The 24,523-nt window shown below is 38.7% G+C and overlaps 1 protein-coding gene across 1 annotated transcript in view; it reads left to right on the plus strand.

Moving 5' to 3' along the window:
- The window catches only part of LOC133576451 (uncharacterized), a 37,574-nt gene extending 14,272 nt beyond the window's left edge, over positions 1–23,302 (plus strand). The window contains exons 4-9 of the mRNA XM_072915018.1: positions 4,844–4,910; positions 5,011–5,201; positions 13,571–13,693; positions 19,213–19,297; positions 19,388–19,505; positions 22,185–23,302. Of these exons, the coding sequence (XP_072771119.1) occupies positions 4,844–4,910; positions 5,011–5,201; positions 13,571–13,693; positions 19,213–19,297; positions 19,388–19,505; positions 22,185–22,726 (1,126 nt within the window). The 3' untranslated portion in view covers positions 22,727–23,302. The remainder of the gene's footprint in view (positions 1–4,843; positions 4,911–5,010; positions 5,202–13,570; positions 13,694–19,212; positions 19,298–19,387; positions 19,506–22,184) is intronic.
- The last annotated feature ends 1,221 nt before the right edge of the window (positions 23,303–24,523 follow it).

A 24,523-nucleotide genomic window follows, 5' to 3' on the forward strand; every position in this document is an offset into this window, starting at 1 on the left:
GCATGTTAATAAGCAACTATTTAATGGTGAATATGTTCCCCATATTAAAGTGTTACTCTATATATATATATATATATATATATATATATATATATATATATATATATATATATATATATATATATATATATATTAGGGATGTCCCGATCCGATATTTGGATCGGATCGTCTGCCGATATTTGCCAAAAATTGCGTATCGGCAAGGCAAGGGAAAATGCCGATCCAGATCCAGTTTACAAAAAACTCCGGTCCGTGTTTTCCTACGCACCAATTTAAATAATACATTCCACTTGTCTGCTGCTCCGTAATTTCCGTTCCGCATTTTCCAGCACACCTTCAACACATCCACAATTCTCACGCAGTTGCTTTTAGCTGCTGGCATTACACGACAGGCTCTTCTCACTCTTTCCTTTGTCTCCCTCTCACAGACAGCAAGCGCACCTTCTTACACATGTCACATACTGTCACGTCATACGTCACATACTGTCACGTCATACGTCACATACTGTCACGTCATACGTCACATACGTATACGTCCTCTCCCAGCAGAGAGGTAGCAGCATGGCTAACGTTAGCTGTGATGCTAGCGCAGCCGTGTGACCAACGTTCTCTCTAAGGTGCGCGCTGTTTAAGCGTCCTCTGCGCATAGCAATCATATGCCACGCACAAAATCAAATAAAAAAATAAGCGCATAACAATTTTCGACACACGGACACGACAGAGGCAACAGTTTTCGTCATCATTGTTCAAATATTGTGATGTCTGTCGAGACGCTTATCTCCATTCGGTGCCAAACGTCCACACCATCAAAATGCCGAGGCAAAAAAATTCCACATCAACACCGTATGAAAAAATTTTTTAGTTGTGATTTCCTTCTCTGCATGAAAGTTTAAAAGTAGCATATATTAATGCAGTATGAAGAAGAATGTTTTAATGTAGACATGCAAGCCTTGAAAGAAAATGTTGAAAATCAAGACTACATTTCCTGCAAATGGGTGCATTTCTACCCTATATTTTAACTTTAGATTTATTCTCATATCAAACTCTTTTGGCTGTCTTTTTGACACTTACATCCGGCGCCCCCCTCCACACCCTGGATTATAAATAATGTAAATAATTCAATGTGATTATCTTGTGTGATGACTGTATTATGATGATAGTATATATCTGATAGTATATATCTGTATCATGAATCAATTTAAGTGGACCCCGACTTAAACAATTTGAAAAACTTATTGGGGTGTTACCATTTAGTGGTCAATTGTACGGAATATGTACTGTACTGTGCAACCTACTAATAAAAGTCTCAATCAATCAATCAATCAAAACACATAGAATCATCATACTGCTGTGATTATATGCATCAAGTGTTCATTCAAGGCTAAGGCAAAATATCGAGATATATATCGTGTATCGCAATATGGCCTTAAAATATCGCAATATTAAAAAAAGGCCATATCGCCCAGCCCTAGTTCAATGATGCCATTTCTGTTTGTCATGTATAATTTTGTCTATTTTGTGTTTATCCTTGAATAAACAGGTCAGTTTCTTGTTACCAACCATTGTGTATTATTCAAACTCCCCTAATTCAGCTGGCTAGTTGTTATCAAGAGTACTAAAACCCTTTTCAACATGATTCTGACAACTAAGTAGGCTAAATAACTTTAAACTTTAATACATGCTTGGATAGACCAGTATCGGTCAGTATCAGTATCGGTATCGGATCGGAAGTGCAAAGACAATATTGGTATCGGATCGGAAGTGCAAAAACCTGGATCGGGACATCCCTAGTACTTACTAGGGTTGTATGGTATACCAGTACTAGTATAGTACTGCGGTACCAATTAATCATATTCAGTACTATACCGCCTCTAAAAGTACCGGTCCCCGTCCCCCTTTTTTTAAACAAGCATGACGGCGCGTCGTCGTCACGTCATGACATTGCTGGTTTTACGAGCAGAGGAGCATGTTCGGCAGCACACACACACAGAGTACTTACAAGCAGACACAGCGTGTAGACAGAAAAGGGGGAACGGACGCATTTTGGTGTAAAAAGTAAAGATAAAGGTGAAGTTATAACACTGAAACACCCTCAGGAAGAGGTGCTTTAAGACATGGCGAGCTAGCTAGCCGCTAACATCCATTGGTAGTGTTTTAGCTAAATCACTAATCCTTGTCTCCATGGCGACAAATAAAGTGAGTTTCTTACAAGTAGCATTATCACTGCAGGGCGAGGAATAGCTAAACATGCTTCACTACACACCGTAGGAGGATACAATAGCTCACCGGCGTCACAATGTAAACAAGCGCCATGGGTGGATCTACACCTGACATCCACTGTAATGATACCAAGTGCAGGGGCGTATCTAGTCGATACTACTATGATTACATCGATATTTTTTTTAGCATCACAACATCTTTTTTTGTTTGTTTAAAATGCATATTATGTTTATAAAGTCAGGAAATACGTCCCTGGGCACATGAGGACTTTGAATATGACCAATGTATGATCCTGTAACTACTTGGTATCGGATCCATACCTAAATGTGTGGTATCATCCAAAACTAATGTCAAGTATCAAAGAAGAGAAGAATAAGTGATTATTACATTTGAACAGAAGTGTAGATAGAACATGTTAAAACAGAAAATAAGCAGATATTAACAGTAAATGAACAAGTGGATTAATAATCAATTTTTACAGTTTGTCCTTCATAATGTTGACAAAATAATAGGTGTATAAATGACACAATATGTTACTGCATAGACTAATTAGGAGTCTTTGTTTACTTACTTACTAATAAAAGACAAGTTGTCGAGTATGTTTACTATTTTATTTAAGGACTAAATTACAATAATAAACATATGTTTCATGTATCCTAAGATCTTTTTGTTAAAATAAAGCCAATAATGACATTTTTTGTCGTCCCCTTTTATTTAGAAAAGTATCGAAATACATTTTGGTAACGGTACCAAAATATTGGTAACAGGACAACCCTAGTATAGAATAGAATAGAAAGTACTTTATTGATCCCTGGGGGGAATTCAGCACCACAGTTCACTCACAATAGACAATAAATACGATACAGCATTATTCACATGTGAATAATATAAATACAGGTAAAAGACAGTAAATTAGAATATTTTGAAAAACTTGATTTATTTCAGTACCGTAATTGCATTCAAAAGGTGTAACTTGTACATTATATTTATTCATTGCACACAGACTGATGCATTCAAATGTTTATTTCATTTAATTTTGATGATTTGAAGTGGCAACAAATGAAAATCCAAAATTCCGTGTGTCACAAAATTAGAATATTACTTAAGGCTAATACAAAAAAGGGATTTTTAGAAATGTTGGCCAACTGAAAAGTATAAAAATGAAAAATATGAGCATGTACAATACTCAATACTTGGTTGAAGCTCCTTTTGCCTCAATTACTGCGTTAATGCGGCGTGGCATGGAGTCGATGAGTTTCTGGCACTGCTCAGGTGTTATGAGAGCCCAGGTTGCTCTGATAGTGGCCTTCAACTCTTCTGCGTTTTTGGGTCTGGCATTCTGCATCTTCCTTTTCACAATACCCCACAGATTTTCTATGGGGCTAAGGTCAGGAGAGTTGGCGGGCCAATTTAGAACAGAAATACCATGGTCCGTAAACCAGGCACGGGTAGATTTTGCGCTGTGTGCAGGCGCCAAGTCCTGTTGGAACTTGAAATCTCCATCTCCATAGAGCAGGTCAGCAGCAGGAAGCATGAAGTGCTCTAAAACTTGCTGGTAGACGGCTGCGTTGACCCTGGATCTCAGGAAACAGAGTGGACCGACACCAGCAGATGACATGGCACCCCAAACCATCACCCAACCATGCAAATTTTGCATTTCCTTTGGAAATCGAGGTCCCAGAGTCTGGAGGAAGACAGGAGAGGCACAGGATCCACGTTGCCTGAAGTCTAGTGTAAAGTTTCCACCATCAGTGATGGTTTGGGGTGCCATGTCATCTGCTGGTGTCGGTCCACTCTGTTTCCTGAGATCCAGGGTCAACGCAGCCGTCTACCAGCAAGTTTTAGAGCACTTCATGCTTCCTGCTGCTGACCTGCTCTATGGAGATGGAGATTTCAAGTTCCAACAGGACTTGGCGCCTGCACACAGCGCAAAATCTACCCGTGCCTGGTTTACGGACCATGGTATTTCTGTTCTAAATTGGCCCGCCAACTCCCCTGACCTTAGCCCCATAGAAAATCTGTGGGATATTGTGAAAAGGAAGATGCAGAATGCCAGACCCAAAAACGCAGAAGAGTTGAAGGCCACTATCAGAGCAACCTGGGCTCTCATAACACCTGAGCAGTGCCAGAAACTCATCGACTCCATGCCACGCCGCATTAACGCAGTAATTGAGGCAAAAGGAGCTCCAACCAAGTATTGAGTATTGTACATGCTCATATTTTTCATTTTCATACTTTTCAGTTGGCCAACATTTCTAAAAATCCCTTTTTTGTATTAGCCTTAAGTAATATTCTAATTTTGTGACACACGGAATTTTGGATTTTCATTTGTTGCCACTTCAAATCATCAAAATTAAATGAAATAAACATTTGAATGCATCAGTCTGTGTGCAATGAATAAATATAATGTACAAGTTACACCTTTTGAATGCAATTACTGAAATAAATCAAGTTTTTCAAAATATTCTAATTTACTGACTTTTACCTGTATATTTACTATATACTTACTATACAAGATTTGATGAAATAGCCATCCACTGATACCCATTGTACACAGTAGATGGCTCCATACAGCCACAAGTAACGTGAACTGAGAACTTTTTTTCTTTCTCCTTCTCACCAGCTTTTATGACTACGCAGGCAAAGTCAATGAAGAAAATCTCAACAGCATTCTTAGAGATCGGCGGAAAGTGAGTGGTGATGTGTTCTTTTGTCGCTTGTTGTCCTTTACCACTCCTGCCAAATGTCACCTGCATTAAAAAGGATATTATGTGTGTTTTCTTCGGGCAGAATGTGATCGGTTGGTACCGTTTCCGACGAAACACGCAGCAGCAGATGTCCTTCCGCGAACAGATCCTCCACAAACAGCTGACTCAGCTGCTCGGCGTGCCCGACCTGGTCTTCCTCCTCTTTAGCTTCATCTCCACGGCGAACAGTTCTACACACGCGCTGGAGTATGTGCTCTTCCGACCCAATCGCAGGTACTGTTCAGACAGCTTCAAGGGGCTCCATTCATCATTGTATACAGGGTGGCCGCAGGTCATTGCAATGCATTTAAAGTCATTACCGTATTTTTTGGATTATAAGTCGCAGTTTTTTTTCATAGTTTGGCCGGGGGTGCGACTTATACTCAGGAGCGACTTATGTGTGAAATGATTAACACATTACCGTAAAATATCAAATAATATTATTTATCTCATTCATGTAAGAGACTAGACCAGGGGTGCTCACACTTTTTCTGCAGGTGAGCTACTTTTCAATTGATCAAGTCGTGGGGATCTACCTCATTCATATATATCATTTATATTTACTTATTTATGAAATATATGTTTTTGTTAACAAGTTAAAGGTGTTTAATGATAATGCAAGCATGTTTAACACATATAGTTAATATTGTTAACAAATTAAAGGTGTTTAATGATAATACAAGCATGTTTAATACATATAGTTAATATTGTTAACAAGTTAAAGGTGTTTAATGATAATACAAGTATGTTTAATACATATAGTTAATATTGTTAACAAGTTAAAGGTGTTTAATGATAATACAAGCATGTTTAATACATATAGTTAATATTGTTAACAAATTAAAGGTGTTTAATGATAATACAAGCATGTTTAATACATATAGTTAATATTGTTAACAAGTTAAAGGTGTTTAATGATAATACAAGCATGTTTAACACATAGTTAATATTGTTAATAAATTAAAGGTGTTTAATGATAATACAAGAATGTTTAATACATATAGTTAATATTGTTAACAACTTAAAGGTGTTTAAAGATAATACAAGCATGTTTAACACATATAGTTAATATTGTTAACAACTTAAAGGTGTTTAAAGATAATACAAGCATACAGTATAGTTAAGCACACATATAGTTAATATTGTTAACAACTTAAAGGTGTTTAAAGATAATACAAGCATGTTTAACACATATAGTTAATATTGTTAACAAGTTAAAGGTGGTTAAAGATAATACAAGCATGTTTAACACATATAGATTCCTTTCTTTCATGAAGACAAGAATATAAGTTGGTGTATTACCTGATTCTGATGACTTGCATTGATTGGAATCAGACAGTGGTGCTGATAAGGTCCGCATTTTCGAATGGAGGAGAAAAAAAGTCCTCCTTTCTGTCCAATACCACATGAAAGTGGTTGGTTTTTGGCATCTTATTTGTCCAGCTTCCGTACTCCTTTGTATACACTTTACAAGAAATACATTGTCGGCAAACTCCGTAGCTTGCTAGCTTGTGCACGCCAGCTTTCTGAGACTCTTATTTTGGTAGTGCAACTGTGCAACTGTGCAGTCGGTCTTTGGAGTTTTGACGACAGGTACGGCGCCAGAGTCTCGTTGAAATAAAGTGTTTCTCGCCTTCCAGTCGGTCATTTTAATGAGCTGGCAGCAGCCAGCGTCATCTCAGAAGACCCTCGGGTGCCGTGAATGTCAATCAAGTGACGAAAGTGACGTCATAGTGAAGATTTATGATCGCTCATTTTTAGGACAATTTTTTTAATGCCTGGCTGGTGATCGACTGACACACCCTCCGAGATCGACCGGTAGCTCGCGATCGACGTAATGAGCACCCCTGGACTAGACATATATCAGCAATCGTCACACACACACGTCAACCAATAAAAATTTGGCAAGGGCGGGTCATGGCAGAAGTGCAGTGTGGAAAAAAAGATGCTACCTGCTACTACTTCCGTACCTTTGAAAATTGATCATTTCAACATTGGCGGTAACTTATAAAAACTGAGAAGGGCTGAACAAAAATAGCACCGAAAGAGAAATCATATACTGCAGGTTACAAGCAGTGAATGTAGTGAAATATGCAGCTGTTGTTCACTATTCTTTATTTATTTTAAATTGCCTTTCAAATGTCTATTCTTGGTGTTGGATTTTATCAAATACATTTCCCCAAAAAGTGCGACTTATATATGTTTTTTTCCTTCTTTATTGTGCATTTTCGGCCGGTGTGATTTATACTGCGGAGCGATTTATAATCCGAAAACTTTGGTACATGGATTTTTGCAAAAATGAAGGCCTTAAATGGCATTAAAAAGCACTAAATACCATGTCCACAGGTATGAGAAAAAAATCACACAAATGTAGGCCTGGACTGATAGTCAATGATAAATTCAATTGAACTTGATAACTTTGCTATACATTAAAGGGGAACATTATCACAATTTCAGAAGGGTTAAAACCATTAAAAATCAGTTCCCAGTGGCTTATTATATTTTTCGAAGTTTTTTTCAAAATTGTACCCATCACGCAATACCCCTAAAAAAGCTTCAAAGTGCCTGATTTTAACCATCGTTATATACACCCGTCCATTTTCCTGTGACGTCACATAGTGAAGCCAACACAAACAAACATGGCGGAAAGAACAGCAAGCTATAGCGACATTAGCTCGGATTCAGACTCGGATTTCAGCGGCTTAAGCGATTACGCATGTATTGAAACGGATGGTTGTAGTGTGGAGGCAGGTAGCGAAAACGAAATTGAAGAAGAAACTGAAGCTATTGAGCCATATCGGTTTGAACCGTATGCAAGCGAAACCGACGAAAACGACATGACAGCCAGCGACACGGGAGAAAGCGAGGACGAATTCGGCGATCGCCTTCTAACCAACGATTGGTATGTGTTTGTTTGGCATTAAAGGAAACTAACAACTATGAACTAGGTTTACAGCATATGAAATACATTTGGCAACAACATGCACTTTGAGAGTGCAGACAGCCCAATTTTCATCAATTAATATATTCTGTAGACATACCCTCATCTGCGCTCTTTTCCTGAAAGCTGATCTGTCCAGTTTTGGAGTTGATGTCAGCAGGCCAGGGAAGCTAGGGTCGATAGGGGGTTTAGCTCGCTCGTCTGCGGGAACAAACTGCCGCCATTGCTTGCCGTGCTACCGAGGCCCTTTGTCCCTGAATTGCTCACACACTCCGGCAGATTCAATGGGGGTCTGGCGGCAGATTTCTTTGACTTTATGGTTGGAAATGCATCTGCTTTGAGTGTCGCAGGATATCCACACATTCTTGCCATCTCTGTCGTAGCATAGCTTTCGTCGGTAAAGTGTGCGGAACAAACGTCCAATTTCTTGCCACTTTCGCATCTTTGGGCCACTGGTGCAACTTGAATCTGTCCCTGTTCGTGTTGTTACACCCTCCGACAAGGCATGATGTCTCCAAGGTACGGAAAACAGTCGAAAAAAACGGAAAATAACAGAGCTGATTTGACTCGGTGTTTGAGAAAATGGCGGATTGCTTCCCGATGTGACGCCACGTTGTGATGTCATCGCTCCGAGAGCGAATATTAGAAAGGCGTTTAATTCGCCAAAATTCCCCCATTTAGAGTTCGGAAATCGGTTAAGAAAATATATGGTCTTTTTTCTGCAACATCAAGGTATATATTGACGCTTACATAGGTCTGGTGATAATGTTCCCTTTTAAGGGTTAGAATTGGGGGTTAAATCACCAAAAAATGATTTCCGGGCATGGCCACCGCTGCTGCCCACTGCTCCCCTCACTTCCCAGGGGGTGATCAAGGGTGATGGGTAGGAGTGTAACGGTACGTGTATTTGTATTGAACCGTTTCGGCACGGGGGTTTCGGTTCGGTTTGGAGGTGTACCGAACGAGTTTCCACACGGACATATTAAGTAGCGTAACGATGCTTTTGTTCAGAAGGAGCTGCGCATGGACTTCATTTATAAGTAAAGGTACGACCATAGTAACGTTTTTTTTTTATTAAATGTGCTTTTCATGATGGTATCCTTACATCACACTCAAATTTATAAGCGCAGGCCTAAATTTACAGCATGCCTTTGGTAAGCGCCGGAGTGAGAAGAAGTTTTGAATTAATTACCGCCCCGGTGCTAATTCAAGGAAATACGGTATGCATTCTCATCCACAATCTTTGTTTGGATATGAGGGGACGGGACTGTTAGTTTACGCACAGATTTCATAAAAGTGAAACTGCTCGCTCGTGAGAAGCACTGCTAAGTGGGGCTCTAGATGTAAATGTAATGAGTGAATGGGTTATACTTGTATGGCGCCTTTCTACCGTCAAGCCAGTTCAGTTTTAGTTTGGTTCTGCATAGCCTTCCCTAAGCTTCAATGCCTTTTCTTAGGGGCACTCACCTTTTGTTTATTTTTGGTTTAAGCATTAGACACCTTTTTACCTGCACGCTGCCTCCCGCTGTTTGCGACATCTACAAAGCAATTAGCTACCGGCTGCCACCTACTGATATGGAAGAGTATTACACGGTTACTCTGCCGAGCTCTAGACAGCATCGACACCAGAGGTGGGTAGTAACGCGCTACATTTACTCCGTTACATCTACTTGAGTAACTTTTGGGATAAATTGTACTTCTAAGAGTAGTTTTAATGCAACATACTTTTACTTTTACTTAAGTATATTTATAGAGAAGGAACGCTACTTTTACTCCGCTACTTTTATCTACATTCAGCTCGCTACTCGCTACTAATTTTTATCGATCTGTTAATGCACGCTTTGTTTGTTTTGGTCTGTCAGACAGACCTTCAAAGTGCCTGCCTTACTGGTGACGTTTCACTTCGTTCCACCAATCAGATGCAGTCACTGGTGACGTTGGACCAATCAAACAGAGCCAGGCGGTCACATGACCTGACTTAAACAAGTTGAAAAACGTATTCGGGTGTTACCATTTAGTGGTCAATTGTACGGAATATGTACTGTACTGTGCAATCTACTAATAAAAGTTACAATCAATCAATCAAAAGTGTGAAGGAAAAAGGATACTTTTTTTATTTCAACCGGACATCCCGTCAAAAGCCTAAAGACTGACCGCACATGAGGACGTTCCTGTCTTCACAATAAAAGTGCCGCTCCATCGCGCCTGCGCTTTCAAAACAAGAGTCTCCGAAAGCCAGCGCAAACAAGCTAGCAAGCTAAGGAGTTTGACGGCAATATATTTCTTGTAAAGTGTATAAAAACGAATATGGAAGCTGGACAAATAAGATGCCAAAAACCCACCACTTTCATGTGGTATTAGACAGAAAGGAGGAACTTTTCTTCTCCTCCATTTGAAAACGTAGACGTTATCATCACTACTGTCTGATTACAATCAATGCAAGTCATCAGAATCAGGTAATACACCAACTTATATTCTTGTCTTCATGAAAGAAAGGAATCTATATGTTAAACATGCATGTATATTCATTAAAACATCTTTAACATGTAAACAAAAACAGCTAAATAAATGCATTTAAATTATATACTGTATATATCAATGTGTGTGTATATATATATATATATATATATATATATATATATATATATATATAAATATATATATATGTGTGTGTGTGTGTGTGTGTATGTTACTCATCAGTTACTCAGTACTTGAGTAGTTTTTTCACAACATACTTTTTACTTTTACTCAAGTAAATATTTGGGTGACTACTCCTTACTTTTACTTGAGTAATAAATCTCTAAAGTAACAGTACTCTTACTTGAGTACAATTTCTGGCTACTCTACCCACCTCTGATCGACACTCACCAACAACACATCATTTTGTAGACTATAATTACTGCTTTGCAAAAAATATTTTTAACCCAAATAGGTGAAACTAGATAATCTTCCACGGCACACCAGACTGTATCTCACGGCACACTAGTGGTTGAAAAACACTGCACTAGTGCTTCATTTGGTCACAGCTAATGTAAACGTTTCAACTACTCACCATTATCATTGTCAAATGCTTACAATTTTGTCTGTACAGCATACCTGCCAACTACTCCGGTTTTCCCGTAATTAGTACGGTTTTCATCAACCTATTCCGGGTTACGGTTGCAGTGATAAAAAATACAGTTTTTCATTAATTAAAAAAAAAGGTTTTTTATTAAAGTTGTATTCACGAAATCGCGTAACAACAATGACAATCGACACCGCTTCCCGTAACTTCCTATCGAGCCATTCCGAATGCCATGCGCGAGGCTATTTATAGCACCGCTGCCAAGCACGAGGCACCAGTTGCCATTGTTTCCAAACGAGCGAACGATCATGGAATCAGCCGGAGAAAAATCGCAAACGAGTCTTAAACCGAAAAGAAAACTACATTCATTCCGTGAAGAATATTCAAAAGCCTATAATTATCCGTTCCAAAAAGGGTGAAAACTACGCGAATTGCACCTTGTGCAGACAAGATTTTTCGATCGGACACGGAGGAATTAGCGATGTAAAAGACCAGGTTGGGACAAAAAAACACGAGTCTAATGTCGTTGCTAGCGATACAAGTGGAAAACTTTCAAAGTTTTTCGGATTTTAGCCACAAAATGGTAATGACACCAATGTTATCTATTGGAATTGTTTAGTACTGTTATACTGTTAAAAGTGTTTATACTATTTATGCTTTCAAGTCCAAGTTGAAGAAATCTTGTTAAATGTTGACAGCATAACTACCAAAATACAGAAGTATGTCCTTAATATTTTTGCAGTGCTATTTCTGTTGAAAAGTTCAAATGATTACATTAGAGGTGTGATGTGCCACTTTTCAAGTGTCTGATGGCTTCAATTAATTTTCATTCATTTTTCATATTTTGAATTCTTTTGAAAGGCTTACAAAAAAAACTACATTTGAATTGTAATTCCATGCTATTGACAGGACTATTAATTGTAATGAAGTTAGCTTACCATGTTTACAGTATGATAATTGTGATAGAAATGTGAATTTTAGGCACAGAATATTTTTTACAATTGAACAAGGCAGTAGATTACCGTATTTTCCGCACCATAAACCGCCCTGGGTTATAAGCCGCGCCTTCAATGAACGGCATATTTCAAAACTTTGTCCACCTATAAGCCGCCCCGTGTTATAAGCCGCATCTAACTGCGCTAAAGGAATGTCAAAAAAACAGTCAGATAGGTCAGTCAAACTTTAATAATATATTAAAAACCAGCGTGATGTGGGCGCGCATGGAGTCGTATATCAACATGGACGGAGCTGCGTGAAAAAAGCCACCCGGCTTCTTCGCGTAAACTTCCCTTAACCACTCGCTCATCTTTTCTTCATCCATCCATCCCTTCGAGTTAGCTTTTATGATGACGCCGGCTGGAAAGGTCTCTTTTGGCAAGGTCTTCCTTTTGAATATCACCATGGGTGGAAGTTTCTGGCCATTTGCATGGCAAGCTAGAACCACAGTGAAGGATGACTTCTCATTCCCTGTGGTGCGAATATTCACCGTACGTGCTCCCGTTGTATCCACAGTGCGGTTCACAGGAATATCAAAAGTCAGTGGAACCTCGTCCATGTTGATAATGTTCTCTGGCCGGATCTTTTTTTTCAGCTATCTTGTTTTTACAATATGCACGGAAAGTAGCCAGCTTTTCTTGAAAGTCTTTAGGCAGTTGCTGTGAAATAGTAGTCCGTGTGCGGATGGAGAGATTGCGTCTTTTCATGAACCGGAAACCTGTCGCTTAGTAGGAGCCATTTTGTGGTCTTTACAGATGTAAACACACAAAGGAAATGAAACGTAATATCCGCGCGCTTCTTCTTCTTCTACGGGGGCGGGTGGTTGCTTACAGTAGAAGAAGAAGCGCTTCCTGTTCTATGGGGGCGGGTGCTTACCTTGGCGGTTGCTTGCGTAGAAGAAGAAGCACTTCCTCTTCTACGGGGAAAAAAGATGGCAGCTGTTTACCGTAGTTGCGAGACCGAAACTTTATGAAAATGAATCTTAATATTAATCCATATATAAAGCGCACCGGGTTATAAGCCGCACTGTCAGCTTTTGAGTAAATTTGTGGTTTTTGGGTGCGGCTAATAGTGCGGAAAATACGGTATACAATTTTTTTAATGGAATTGTTTAGTACTGCTTTACCATTTGTTTACTGTAAAAAGTGTTTATACTTTCAATTAACAAATTGAAGTGTTGTGAAAGGTTGACAGGATAACTGGCATTAACTGTCAAAATAATTTCAAACTATTGAAGTTAGCTTACAGAATAAACATGTCAATCAACCCATATGATTTTTGCTGTAATATTTTTGTTTTGAAAAGTCACTGTGACTGATAGAAAAGTGATGGTTTTAGCAACATTTTAACCTGTCTGAATGCAATCAATCATTTTGCGGCCCCTGGACCCTGGCTACTAGGTTTTTCTGATTTCAAAAGTTGGCAGGTATGGTACAGACATTTTGACTATACAACGACGACCTGCAGTAGAACATGAGCGTTACATTTGTTTTAAGTTGCATTAAAAAGCATTAGGTTAGATGTTCTGCTACCTGCACAAACCCTGTTACATGACGTGTTAGTTCTCATGTTTGGGAGCGCTAACTGGCCATGTTCCCACAGTAGGTACAACCAGAGGATCACCCTCACCATCCCAAACCTGGGCAATACAAGCCAGCAGGAGTACAAGGTGTCGTCCGTGCCCAACACCTCGCTCAACTACGCCAAGGTCATCAAAGAACACGGGTAATATTTGGACTCACTGCCTCGCTTCTGAACCAAGGTCCTCTTTTGTTTGCCTTTTTCATGTGCACACCAGGTTGGCTGCATAGTTTGCATGAAGTTCGTGTCGTGCCTACCATGTACTAGCCGCACATTACACACACATTTGATTCAGCGCAGTTAATACCTCTGCTGCCGGCTGTGCAATTTATAAAGCGGGGCAAAGCACGGTATCCCTGTGAACTGACCGTGGCTAATTTGTGCCTTGGGCAGTGGAATGTGTTACAATTCCATCACGGCCTGAATCGAGGGTCGGCAACTCTAAATGTTGAAAGAGCCATATTGGACCAAAAATACAACCAAAAAAAGTCTGTCTGGAGCCGCTAAAAATTCTAAGTCTTATATAAGTGTTATAATGAAGCCAAGACATGATGGAAGTGTCTATATTAGCTTTATTAGTCTACTATCAAAATGACTTTAAAAGTCTTATATAAGTGTTATAGTGAAGCCAACACATGATGTAAGTGTCTATAGTAGCTATATTAGCCTACTATCAAAATGACTTTAAAAGTCTTATATAAGTGTTACAATGAAGACAATACATGATGTGTCTATATTAGTTATATTAGCCTACTATCAAAATGACTTTAAAAGTCTTATATAAGTGTTATAATGAAGCCAACACATGATGTAAGTGTCTATATTAGCTATACTAGCCTACTATCAAAATGACTTTAAAAGTATTATATAAGTGTTATAATGAAGGCAACACATGATGTAAGTGTCTATAGTAGCTATATTAGCCTACTATCAAAATGACTTTAAAAGTCTTATATAAGTGTTAGAATGAAGACAATACATGATGTGTCTATATTAGTTATATTAGCCTACTATCAAAATGACTTTAAAAGTCTTATATAAGTGTTATAATGAAGCCAAGACATGATGTAAGTGTCTATATTAGCTTTATTAGTCTACTATCAAAATGACTTTAAAAGTCTTATATAAGTGTTATAATGAAGCCAACACATGATGTAAGTGTCTATAGTAGCTATATTAGCCTACTATCAAAATGACTTTAAAAGTCTTATATAAGTGTTATAATGAAGACAATACATGATGTAAGTGTCTATATTAGCCTACTGTCAAAATGACTTTAAAAGTCTTATATAAGTGTTATAATGAAGACAACACATGATGTAGGTGTCTATAGTAGCTATATTAGCCTACTGTCAAAATGACTTTAAAAGTCTTATATAAGTGTTATAATGAAGTCAACACATGATGTAAGTGTCTATAGTAGCTATATTAGCCTACTATCAAAATGACTTTAAAAGTCTTATATAAGTGTTATAATGAAGGCAACACATGATGTAAGTGTCTATATTAGCTATATTAGCCTCCTATCAAACTGACTTTAAAAGTCTTATATAAGTGTTATAATGAAGACAACACATGATGTAAGTGTCTATATTAGCCTACTATCAAAATGACTTTAAAAGTCTTATATAAGTGTTAGAATGAAGCCAACACATGATGTAAGTGTCTATATTAGCCTACTATCAAAATTACTTTAAAAGTCTTATATAAGTGTTATAATGAAGGCAACACATGATGTAAGTGTCTATATTAGCTATATTAGCCTACTATCAAAATTACTTTAAAAGTCTTGTATAAGTGTTATAATGAAGCCAACACATGATGTAAGTGTCTATATTAGCTATACTAGCCTACTATCAAAATGACTTTAAAAGTCTTATATAAGTGTTATAATGAAGACAACACATGATGTAAGTGTCTATATTAGCCTACTATCAAAATGACTTTAAAAGTCTTATATAAGTGTTACAATGAAGACAACACATGATGTAAGTGTCTATAGTAGCTATATTAGCCTACTATCAAAATGACTTTAAAAGTCTTATATAAGTGTTAGAATGAAGACAATACATGATGTAAGTGTCTATATTAGTTATATTAGCCTACTATCAAAATGACTTTAAAAGTCTTATATAAGTGTTATAATGAAGACAACACATGATGTAAGTGTCTATATTAGCTTTATTAGTCTACTATCAAAATGACTTTAAAAGTCTTATATAAGTGTTAGAATGAAGACAATACATGATGTGTCTATATTAGTTATATTAGCCTACTATCAAAATGACTTTAAAAGTCTTATATAAGTGTTATAATGAAGCCAACACATGATGTAAGTGTCTATATTAGCTATACGAGCCTACTATCAAAATGACTTTAAAAGTCTTATATAAGTGTTATAATGAAGCCAACACATGATGTAAGTGTCTATATTAGCTTTATTAGTCTACTATCAAAATGACTTTAAAAGTCTTATATAAGTGTTATAATGAAGGCAACACATGATGTAAGTGTCTATAGTACCGTAGCTATATTAGCCTACTATCAAAATTACTTTAAAAGTCTTATATAAGTGTTAAAATGAAGGCAACACATGATGTAAGTGTCTATATTAGTTATATTAGTCTACTACCAAAATGACTTTAAAAGTCTTATATAAGTGTTATAATGAAGCCAACACATGATGTAAGTGTCTATAGTACCGTAGCTATATTAGCCTACTATCAAAATTACTTTAAAAGTCTTATATAAGTGTTAAAATGAAGGCAACACATGATGTAAGTGTCTATAGTAGCTATATTAGCCTACTATCAAAATGACTTTAAAAGTCTTATATAAGTGTTATAATGAAGGCAACACATGATGTAAGTGTCTATATTAGCTATATTAGCCTACTATCAAAATGACTTTAAAAGTCTTATATAAGTGTTATAATGAAGCCAACACATGATGTGTCTATAGTAGCTATATTAGCCTACTATCAAAATGACTTTAAAAGTCTTATATAAGTGTTAGAATGAAGCCAACACATGATGTAAGTGTCTATATTAGCTATATTAGCCTACTATCAAAATGACTTTAAAAGTCTTATATAAGTGTTATAATGAAGACAATACATGATGTGTCTATATTAGTTATATTAGCCTACTATCAAAATGACTTTAAAAGTCTCATATAAGTATTATAATGAAGCCAACACATGATGTAAGTGTCTATATTAGCTATATTAGCCTACTATCAAAATGACTTTAAAAGTCTTATATAAGTGTTATAATGAAGCCAACACATGATGTAAGTGTCTATAGTACCGTAGCTATATTAGCCTACTATCAAAATTACTTTAAAAGTCTTATATAAGTGTTAAAATGAAGGCAACACATGATGTAAGTGTCTATATTAGTTATATTAGTCTACTACCAAAATGACTTTAAAAGTCTTATATAAGTGTTATAATGAAGCCAACACATGATGTAAGTGTCTATAGTACCGTAGCTATATTAGCCTACTATCAAAATTACTTTAAAAGTCTTATATAAGTGTTAAAATGAAGGCAACACATGATGTAAGTGTCTATAGTAGCTATATTAGCCTACTTTTAAAATGACTTTAAAAGTCTTATATAAGTGTTATAATGAAGGCAACACATGATGTAAGTGTCTATATTAGCCATATTAGCCTACTATCAAACTGACTTTAAAAGTCTTCTATAAGTGTTATAATGAAGGCAGCACATGATGTAAGTGTCTATAGTAGCTATACTAGCCTACTATCAAAATGACTTTAAAAGTCTTATATAAGTGTTATAATGAAGACAACACAGGATGTAAGTGTCTGTATTAGCCTACTATCAAAATAACTTTAAAAGTCTTATATAAGTGTTATAATGAAGGCAACACATGATGTAAGTGTCTATATTAGCTATATTAGCCTACTATCAAAATGACTTTAAAAGTCTTATATAAGTGTTATAATGAAGCCAACACATGATGTAAGTGTCTATATTAGCTATACTAGCCTACTATCAAAATGACTTTAAAAGTCTTATATAAGTGTTACAAACCCCGTTTCCATATGAGTTGGGAAATTGTGTTAGATGTAAATATAAACGGAATACAATGATTTGCAAATCGTTTTCAACCCATATTCAGTTGAATATGCTACAAAGACAACATATTTGATGTTCACACTGATAAACATTTTTTTTTTTTGCAAATGATCATTAACTTTAGAATTTGATGACAGCAACACGTGACAATAAATACTGATAAAGTCGAGGAATGCTCATCAAACACTTATTTGGAACATCCCACAGGTGAGCAGGCTAATTGGGAACAGGTGGGTGCCATGATTGGGTATAAAAGTAGATTCCATGAAATGCTCAGTCATTCACAAACAAGGACGGGGCGAGGGTCACCACTTTGTCAACACATGCGTGAGCAAATTGTTGAACAGTTTAAGAAAAACCTTTCTCAACCAGCTATTGCAAGGAATTTAGGGATTTCACCATCTACGGTCCGTAATATCATCAAACTGTTCAGAGAATCTGGAGAAATCACTGCACGTAAGCAGCTAAGCCCGTGACCTTCGACACCTCAGGCTGTACTGCATCAACAAGCGACATCAGTGTGTAAAGGATATCACCACATGGGCTCAGGAACACTTCAGTAACCCACTGTCAGTAACTACAGTTGGTCGCTACATCTGTAAGTGCAAGTTAAAACTCTCCTATGCAAGGCGAAAACCGTTTATCAACAACACCCAACAACAACAACAACAAAAAGTTTATTTTTTTATTTTTATTTTGATTAAATCAACATAAAAACACAATATATACACTATATATCAATGTATATCAATACAGTCTGCAGGGATACAGTCCGTAAGCACACATGATTGTATTTCTTTATAAAAAAAAAAAAAAGAAAATTTATTACAATCTTTGCAAGCTGGGTAACGTTTGCTGTGGTCTGGAACAACATGGCACACAAAATCAGAAATGCAGCCAATATCACATACAGATAATGTGTCATGAGACATGGAAATATAAATTAGACGTAAGTAAGTCAAGGAAATTAAATGAGCTCAAATATTGCTACAAACGAGGCATAATGATGCAATATATACATACAGGTGGCCTAAGTAGCATGTTAACATCGATAAACTTGCAGTCATATGCCTGATAAGCACTCCAGCAAATCAACAAATATCACCATTGTGCATTCACGCACAGTATAAAACGTTTGGTGGACAAAATGAGACAAGGAAGGAGTGGCATAAAAAACGTCTTTCTGTGGCAGTGTCGGAGAAAGTTGCACATGTACACAAACTACGGTGAGTTCAAGGATCGCTGAAATTAGTCGGACAAAACGGTGCTTGCCAAATACAGTGAAGCATGTTTAATATAAACCGTGGGATTTCTAACAATTAGGACGGTTTGTGTCATGTTTGTTCTCCTACAGAAAATACATTCAAACTAAATATACATCTTTTTCCATTTTCACACATCTCTGAAAGAGGTCCGGGAGCCACTAGGGCGGCGCTAAAGAGCGCCATGCGGCTCTAGAACAGGCGGGTTGCTGACCCCGGGCCTAAATGTATGCCAGTGACTTTCTCCCATTGATGATGATATGCACGACGTCTTGTTTGCTTGCACCCAATTGCAGGGCTGAGTTCTTTGACAAAGACGGCGTGATGAAGGATATCCGGACAATATTTCAAGTCTACAGTGCGCTACAAGACAAAGTACAGGTGAGCACACCCCCCAAAACAAAGGAAAACCATCTTTCTGTTATTTTGCCATTTGACTTTTGTCTCTCTTCCCGCCTCGTGTGCGCTCAGGCCGTGTGCGGGGAGGTAGAACAAAGTGAACGCGTGAGGGAGAAAATTCAAGACGACGTGAACAAACTGAAACAGCAAATCGATCTCAGGGAACGTAAGGCGGCGGAAGAAGAGCGAAGTAAGTAGCATTTTAGCATCTCACAGAAGTCAATACACCCCCTAACTCAGGGGTGCTCATTACGTCGATCGCGATCTACCGGTCGATCTCGGAGGGTGTGTCAGTCGATCACCAGCCAGGCATTAAAAAAATAGTCCTAAAAATGAGCGATCATAAATCTTCACTATGAAGTCACTTTGGTCACTTGATTGACATTCACGGCACCCGAGGGTCTTCTGAGATGACGCTGGCTGCTGCCAGATCATTAAAATTACCGACTGGAAGGCGAGAAACACTTTATTTCAACAGACTCTGGCGCCGTACCTGTCGTCAAAACTCCAAAGACCGACTGCACAGTTGCACAATAAAAGCTCTGCTTCATCCTGCCTGCGCTACCAAAATAAGAGTCTCAGAAAGCTGGCGTGCACAAGCTAGCAAGCTACGGAGTTTGCCGACAATGTATTTCTTGTAAAGTGTATACAAAGGAGTACGGAAGCTGGACAAATAAGATGCCAAAAACCAACCACTTTCATGTGGTATTGGACAGAAAGGAGGACTTTTTTTCTCCTCCATTCGAAAATGCGGACGTTATCAGCACCACTGTCTGATTCCTCTCAATGCAAGTCATCACAATCAGGTAATACACCAACTTACAGGTAAAAGCAAGTAAATTAGAATATTTTGAAAAACTTGATTTATTTCAGTAATTGCATTCAAAAGGTGTAACTTGTACATTATATTTATTCATTGCACACAGACTGATGCATTCAAATGTTTATTTCATTTAATTTTGATGATTTGAAGTGGCAACAAATGAAAATCCAAAATTCCGTGTGTCACAAAATTAGAATATTACTTAAGGCTAATACAAAAAAGGGATTTTTAGAAATGTTGGCCAACTGAAAAGTATGAAAATGAAAAATATGAGCATGTACAATACTCAATACTTGGTTGGAGCTCCTTTTGCCTCAATTACTGCGTTAATGCGGCGTGGCATGGAGTCGATGAGTTTCTGGCACTGCTCAGGTGTTATGAGAGCCCAGGTTGCTCTGATAGTGGCCTTCAACTCTTCTGCGTTTTTGGGTCTGGCATTCTGCATCTTCCTTTTCACAATACCCCACAGATTTTCTATGGGGCTAAGGTCAGGGGAGTTGGCGGGCCAATTTAGAACAGAAATACCATGGTCCGTAAACCAGGCACGGGTAGATTTTGCGCTGTGTGCAGGCGCCAAGTCCTGTTGGAACTTGAAATCTCCATCTCCATAGAGCAGGTCAGCAGCAGGAAGCATGAAGTGCTCTAAAACTTGCTGGTAGACGGCTGCGTTGACCCTGGATCTCAGGAAACAGAGTGGACCGACACCAGCAGATGACATGGCACCCCAAACCATCACCCAACCATGCAAATTTTGCATTTCCTTTGGAAATCGAGGTCCCAGAGTCTGGAGGAAGACAGGAGAGGCACAGGATCCACGTTGCCTGAAGTCTAGTGTAAAGTTTCCACCATCAGTGATGGTTTGGGGTGCCATGTCATCTGCTGGTGTCGGTCCACTCTGTTTCCTGGGATCCAGGGTCAACGCAGCCGTCTACCAGCAAGTTTTAGAGCACTTCATGCTTCCTGCTTCTGACCTGCTCTATGGAGATGGAGATTTCAAGTTCCAACAGGACTTGGCGCCTGCACACAGCGCAAAATCTACCCGTGCCTGGTTTACGGACCATGGTATTTCTGTTCTAAATTGGCCCGCCAACTCCCCTGACCTTAGCCCCATAGAAAATCTGTGGGGTATTGTGAAAAGGAAGATGCAGAATGCCAGACCCAAAAACGCAGAAGAGTTGAAGGCCACTATCAGAGCAACCTGGGCTCTCATAACACCTGAGCAGTGCCAGAAACTCATCGACTCCATGCCACGCCGCATTAACGCAGTAATTGAGGCAAAAGGAGCTCCAACCAAGTATTGAGTATTGTACATGCTCATATTTTTCATTTTCATACTTTTCAGTGGGCCAACATTTCTAAAAATCCCTTTTTTGTATTAGCCTTAAGTAATATTCTAATTTTGTGACACACGGAATTTTGGATTTTCATTTGTTGCCACTTCAAATCATCAAAATTAAATGAAATAAACATTTGAATGCATCAGTCTGTGTGCAATGAATAAATATAATGTACAAGTTACACCTTTTGAATGCAATTACTGAAATAAATCAAGTTTTTCAAAATATTCTAATTTACTGGCTTTTACCTGTATATTCTTGTCTTCATGAAAGAAAGGAATCTATATGTGTTAAACATGCTTGTATTATCTTTAACCACCTTTAACTTGTTAACAATATTAACTATATGTGTTAAACATGTTTGCATTATCATTAAACACCTTTAACTTGTTAACAAAAACATATATTTCATAAATAAGTAAATATAAATTATATATATGAATGAGGTAGATCCCCACGACTTGATCAATTGAAAAGTAGCTCGCCTGCAGAAAAAGTGTGAGCACCCCTGCCCTAACTTATATCTTCTCAGGAGAAAATACTATAGAAATATAACAGCTTTTCTGGTGCTGCTCTCCACTGGTTTACTTCTTATATCAATGGAAGAACTTTTAATGATGGAATGTCCAGCCTGTCATGTGGTGTGGCCCACTGTACTCACTTGTGTATGTTTGTGGGCTGACGTCAACATTTCACATCTGTTCCACAGGACTCCATGAAGCCCTGAATCCAGACTCTCGCTCCACTCCAGAGGAAAACACGGAACCTTCGTACTCTTCTCAACTATCTCGGATATCTTTCCACGCGCCCTCTGCACCGGAGCGGCCCAGCATCTCGCCCAACCCCCCCTCCTACGCGGACCTCATGTCCCACGACGACTCTCTCCTCCCCTCCTCGTCCCCGCCCACCAGCGCCGCCCTGCTCCCCCGGCCTCAGGCCGTGGGGTCCCCGGGACACCCCACCCCGAGCCCGCTTAGCATCCTCTCCAGCCTGGGCCTCGGCGCCACCTCGAGTCCGGTCAGCGCTCCCAGCCCCCCGTACCTGGGCAACGGCGACGGCTCGAGCTCGGACTCGTTAGACAGACAAGCGGCGGGTCAGGAGTTTGACGAGGAAGACGAGGACAGCAGCGAGTACGAGAACCTGGTGAGCGAAGCCGCACGTCCGCCCGTGAACCCCGCCGCCCTTTTAGCTCGAAGTCGCTCGTCCGCCCTGGGTCCTGACGGGGACGCTCACGGCTCACAGACCACATAGAAACACGCCACCAGGTGTGCACGGCACACGGGCGACGGACGCGCCTTCTCAAGCAATCAAAGATAGACAAAAAAAAAAAAAAAAGTGCCAGTCCTGAAAGTGAAAGTCAAGTGTCATTGTTTTGTCTCCAAGGAGAGGAGGGCTCTTTTCTTCTCCATGCTTCTTTCTGGAAAAACGTCTCGGTACTTCATCCAGCGCGCCGTGGAAAAGGCAGGTCCTCTCTTTGTGTCACATTTTCATCACTTAACTCACGCTTGCGTCACTTTTGCACTATTTATTGCCTTCTTTTCAACCACCTCTCAAAGAAAAAAAACAAAGGGAGAGGACCAATCAGCCTTCCGACTAATGTTTAAAGTTGTACTTTTTGAGACGGGGGGGAAATCATGGAAAAAGGGTTGACGTAACTTTTACATGCACAACATGTCGCACTTAACTTGGAAATGTGCTTATCTGTCATTATTATGTTAGAAATCCAGCATTTACCCTATTTTTCGGACTATAAGTCGCAGTTTTTTGCGACTTATACTCAGGAGCGACTTATGTGTGAGATTATTAACACATCAAATAATATTATTGATCTCATTGACGTAAGAGACTAGACGTATAAGATTTCACGGGATTTAGCGATTAGGAGTGACAGATTGTTTGGTAAACGTATAGCATGTTCTATATGTTATAGTTATTTGAATGACTCTTACCATAATATGTTACGTTAACATACCAGTTGCTTATTTATGCCTCATATAACGTACACTTATTCAGCCTGTTGTTCACTATTCTTGATTTATTAGGGCCCGCATGGCCCATTGCATAAGGACTCCCAAAGGGAGTCCTTATGCAATGGGACATAAGGACCTATTGAATTTGTAAGGTTTTATTATTATTATTATACCGGCCGCCTCTTTGAGCACTAATTTGACCCACTTAACATGCTTCAAAACTCACCATATTTGACCCACACATCAGGACCTGCGAAAATTGTCTTTTAATAAAAAAAAAACGAACCCCAAAACTCAAAATTGCGCTCTAGCGCCCCCTAGAAAAAAAAGAAACTAGACTGCCTGTAACTCCCACTAGGAAGGTCGGAGAGACATGAAACAAAAACCTCTATGTAGGTCTGACTTAGACCTAGATTTCATAATAGTATATTCTCGGGCAAAAATCAACAGAAAGTTGGCAATTCCCCCTTGAAGACAAAAAAGTACTAAAAACAGTCACTTTTGCCTCTTTGAGCTGTAATTTGACCCCCTTAACATGCTTCAAAACTCACCGAACTGAACACACACATCAGGACTGGCAAAAATTGCGATCTAATAAAAAAACCTAACCCCAAATCTCAAAATTGTGCTCTAGCGCAATTTTTTAATGAAACGCACAAAAAACTGCTCCTCGGATGAAAAAACTGACAAAACTGCCTGTAACTCCCACTGGGAAGGTCGGAGAGACATGAAACAAAAACCTCTATGTAGGTCTCGCTTAGACCTACATTTCATAGATTGACAACCCCCAGCAAAAATCAACAGGAAGTTTGCTATTCCCCCTTCAAAACAATTTTTTTTGTAAAAACCGGTCACCTTCCTTCAAAAACTATATCCTCTGAGCGCGTTTGTCGTTTCGGCTTCAAACTAACACAGGAGAGAGATTGAACCCTTGTGTATAAAAGTACAGAACAGCGTTTTTCTAACTGCTCCGGTTTTGATTTTATGACCCTTCAAAGAACCGCTGCGCTGATGCTGCTGCGCTGCTGTTTTTTTAAGATGGCTGCTTAAAAGCAGGAAGCACCAGCGTGCCCACACA

This window comes from Nerophis lumbriciformis, linkage group LG02 (assembly GCF_033978685.3).
Source record: "Nerophis lumbriciformis linkage group LG02, RoL_Nlum_v2.1, whole genome shotgun sequence".
Taxonomy (NCBI): Eukaryota; Metazoa; Chordata; class Actinopteri; order Syngnathiformes; family Syngnathidae; genus Nerophis; species Nerophis lumbriciformis.